General features: G+C 41.7%; 1 protein-coding gene across 1 annotated transcript; it reads left to right on the top strand.

Moving 5' to 3' along the window:
- The first annotated feature begins 767 nt into the window (after positions 1–767).
- On the top strand, positions 768–3,865 carry KCNF1 (potassium voltage-gated channel modifier subfamily F member 1). The gene has a single exon (XM_066314798.1). It carries the CDS (start codon positions 1,457–1,459, stop codon positions 2,918–2,920), a length of 1,464 nt encoding a protein of 487 aa, XP_066170895.1. The 5' UTR covers positions 768–1,456; the 3' UTR covers positions 2,921–3,865.
- The last annotated feature ends 329 nt before the right edge of the window (positions 3,866–4,194 follow it).

Here is a 4,194-nt window from a genome sequence, read left to right as displayed (position 1 = left end):
TAACTTGTGAACTCTAGGTTTTCCTGGACCCACTAAAATGAACTGTAGAGTCAGATTTAATGATTTAAGAGCAGGGTGGTAGGTTTTCTGGGTGTAGAGGTCTGGGGAAAAATGTTCGTCAAATCCTGGAATTCAGAGAAAACCAAGTTTAAAGGAAATTCTTGTTATTCTACTTCTACTTTTAAAGAGCTGGATGTAGTACAAAACACTGCTTCTGGTAAGGAGCAGTCACTGAGAAATCATCACAGATGCAAATTCTTCAAACCCTCCTCAGGCTCAGCTGAGTACAGGTCACAGAAACATGGCTAAAACTGAGGACCCGGAGCTTTAGGAAAATGCACAGAGTGCAGGGCAAGTTTTGCTCCACATCTGCAACAGAAACTTTACAGCCTCTGCTTCTTTCTCAAAGACACCAGTACTAATCCAGATTAACTCAATGTCCTGACACAGGACAGAGATGCCCTAGAGTTGCTCCAGTTCCACTGAGAGCAAGAGTTATGCCATACATTTATTCCCAAAACACAGTATTGATTCTTCTGGTTTCTGCCGGGAGAAAATGTTTGTGTGTCTCTCTGCAGCCTTGAATGACTTTTTACACTATTAAGCTTTGCGTATGATAAAAAAAAAAAAATGTTTGAAAAACTCCTTAAAGTCCCTGGCAGTATAGAAACACACGATTGTACCACTGGGCAAGCGTATAAATAGATGAGAAGTGCTTTCTGTGCATCTGGTGCTTTGCTGTGTTTCACCAGGAGAGGGTAGAGTTTGGAAAGGACTCCTGGCAGCCTAGGCTCCCTATTGTGCTGGGAAACAGCGAAGGGAAAACAAGCACAAGTTTCTCCTCTGCCTGTTTGCACCGACTATGTGCGAGAGTCAGCAGATGAACTCTGGGAGACCTTAAAGTAAACAGAAAACGGAAAGAGAAACAAAATTCAAAAGCAGCTTTCTAGGGAAATCTGTGGAATCGAAGGGAGAAGCCGCGGCAGTCCCTGTGGGCTCACCCTGCCGACTGTGTCTCTGAGAACTGTCACTCACTGCACGTTGCGTTAATCTGAGCTCAGGATTTATTTCTCTGCCGTGACTTCCAAGCTGTGAATAGATATGACTTTTAGAGAGAGAATGGGACCTGAAAAGACTCTCGAGCACTGAACAGAGTGGTGAGTTTTATTAAATGGTTTCTTGTCTTTCCAGTCTGCTGGAGCTTTCTAATACCCTGCTTGCAGGCACAGCAGCCCGATGACTTGTCTTTTCCCTGCAGCTTGTTGCATTCTTCACCAGGCTTTCCCGACTGCAGGTTTCTATCAGTAACCTTTCCCAGCAAGACTCCAGGTCAGTTTGGTGACATTTGTAGCAGGGCTGATTCAGTGCTGATCTGCTTTCATGAGAGATTAATACCACAAAGCTGTGAAACCAAAAAACGGGCTAAAAATCAACCAAAATCGAATAAAATTATAAAATGGCAGGTGACTCTAGGTTTCCAGATGTGGACACTGATGGGTCAGAAAAAAGTGAAGAAATGGAGATTGTAGTCAATGTCGGTGGGGTAAGGCAGGTGTTCTACGGAGATAACCTGAATCAGTACCCAGAAACACGGCTGGCAGAGCTGGTCAATTGTTTAGCAGGGGGATATGATAGCATATTCTCCCTCTGTGATGACTATGATCCTGGAAAGAGAGAGTTTTACTTTGACAGAGATCCAGATGCTTTCAAATGCATTATTGACGTGTACTACTTTGGGGAAATTCACATGAAGAAAGGAATATGCCCCATATGTTTCAAGAATGAAATGGAATTTTGGAAAGTGGATCTGAATTTTTTGGATGACTGCTGTAAAGCTCACCTAAGTGAAAAAAAGGAGGAACTGGAAGAAATAGCCCGAAGGGTGCAACTCATTCTGGATGACTTGGGAGTAGATGCCTCAGAAAGTCGCTGGAAAAGGTGCCAAAAATGCATTTGGAAATTTCTGGAGAAGCCAGAATCATCCTATCCAGCTAGAGTGATTGCTGTACTGTCATTTCTGTTTATTTTGATCTCCTCTGTTGTGATGTGTGTGGGGACCATCCCAGACTTGCAGGTGGTAGATGCAGAGGGGAATCGTATGGAGCACCCGACCCTGGACAGCATCGAGACCGCCTGCATAGGCTGGTTTACCATGGAGTATGTGCTGAGGCTGATCTCCTCTCCCAACAAACTCCACTTTGCCCTTTCTTTCATGAACATTGTTGATGTGCTAGCAATACTTCCTTTCTACATCAGCCTGACCTTGACCCACTTGGGAGCCAAGCTGATGGAGCTGAGCAATGTCCAGCAGGCCGTCCAGGCACTGCGCATCATGAGGATCGCAAGGATTTTCAAGCTTGCACGGCATTCCTCAGGGCTCCAGACCCTGACCTATGCCCTGAAACGAAGCTTTAAGGAGCTTGGGCTGCTCCTCATGTACTTAGCTGTTGGAATCTTTGTCTTTTCTGCCCTAGGCTATACCATGGAACAAAGCCACCCCGAAACTTTATTTAAAAGCATCCCTCAATCATTTTGGTGGGCAATCATTACCATGACCACAGTTGGATATGGAGACATTTACCCCAAAACAACACTGGGAAAACTGAATGCTGCCATCAGTTTTCTTTGTGGAGTGATAGCAATCGCCCTCCCCATCCATCCCATCATTAACAACTTTGTCAGGTATTACAACAAACAGAGAGTTTTAGAAACAGCTGCCAAACATGAATTGGAGCTGATGGAGCTAAACTCTGCTGAGGGGAAAGCTGCAGGCTCCAGAACTGAACTAGAGGATCTTTCAAGGGAAGGCAAAGATGATTCTTTTTATAGCAGCCGGATAAAAGTCTCCCACAGTGACACCTTTATTCATCTCCTGTCAGAAGAGAAAAACTATAGGACCAGGCTTCAAAGCTGCAAATAAACTGTGAGCTGTTGTCAGCGCTAAGCTACACATCGGGACAACCTGACAATCAGCTATGGAAGGGACTCGCAGAACTGTCAGAGTTGGGAGGGAGCACTGCTTTGCTTTTCCAACATGAATATAAATCAACCCCATGGCTTCTCCATCAACAGTTGGTAAGACTTTACCATTATTAACCCAACATGAAATAGTAGGACTCCACTGAGATCAGACTGCTTATATTGAGTGTGTTCTGACAAAAAACATTTGTGACCATTGCAGAGACTGAAAAGTCCTTCCTGATCCATAATTGTTCGATGACTCGAATGTGCAACATTGCCACATCAGAACTTTGTACCTGTGACAATAAAGAGCAGCATCACACAGATTGTGTCTTCCAGACTGTCTTCGATGCCTTTGCAGCTAGGGCAACTGCTCCTTAAAAAAATTAAAGCAGCCTTTCACTTGTATTAGATTCAGGCTTACAGCAAAATGTTAGAAACAGTTTGAGCCTAGAGATACTGAAAGTATCAGCATATACTGTGTGCAGAACATTAGAGTGAATAAATGGCTTTGTTTTGTAAAATGTACTTTGGGGTCAATTTTTTGGTTAGGTTTCTGTTGGTCTTTCCAGAAAAAGTGTCATTTTCAATGGGACATGAAAATATATTTTGAGCAGAGATGCAGAACAGAATCAATGTATTTTAAGGAGCAAATTTAAAAATATTTGTTCTAGCTATTAATTGCAGCATGGTTTATATATGCAGAGATCTTTCAGGAAGGATTTATAATTAAGTAGCTTTTTAAAACTGTAGGTTAAATTGTGGTATCTGTAATTCTCTACTAAATCAAGGAAAGTTTATAAAGAAGTTAAATTGAGTAATTCTAAATAAGAAACTTTAACTCTTTGAAAGTAAATGCACAGAAAGTTTCAGTAAAAATAGTATGATCTCCAATTGATATATGGTAAAAATATCTAGCTGAATAAACATATTACTTGGTTATTTTTTTAATTAACATATCCATCCCCTGCAATAACTACATGACTTTGTAAATGTTAGTTTACAGAAGTAGTAAGCACTAATTGTTATCTTTGTCATTAATTAATATACTAATAATTCAACACCAGTGTATAGGTACTATCCTTTCCAAAAGTAAGTGCCATCTACATAAGTCTAAATTTGGTTGGTGTAAAGCTGTATGTGTAATAGGTCTAGTGTGTACCAGAGAAATACATTGAAGCTAGGAGTTATGTCAGCTTGGAGGGAAGGAGACTGCTGGCACACAGATATATT

This window comes from Sylvia atricapilla, chromosome 3 (genome assembly GCF_009819655.1).
Source record: "Sylvia atricapilla isolate bSylAtr1 chromosome 3, bSylAtr1.pri, whole genome shotgun sequence".
Classification (NCBI taxonomy): Eukaryota; Metazoa; Chordata; class Aves; order Passeriformes; family Sylviidae; genus Sylvia; species Sylvia atricapilla.
The sequence above is the reverse complement of the archived record's forward strand: the minus strand, read 5'-3'. Positions and strand labels throughout refer to the sequence as shown.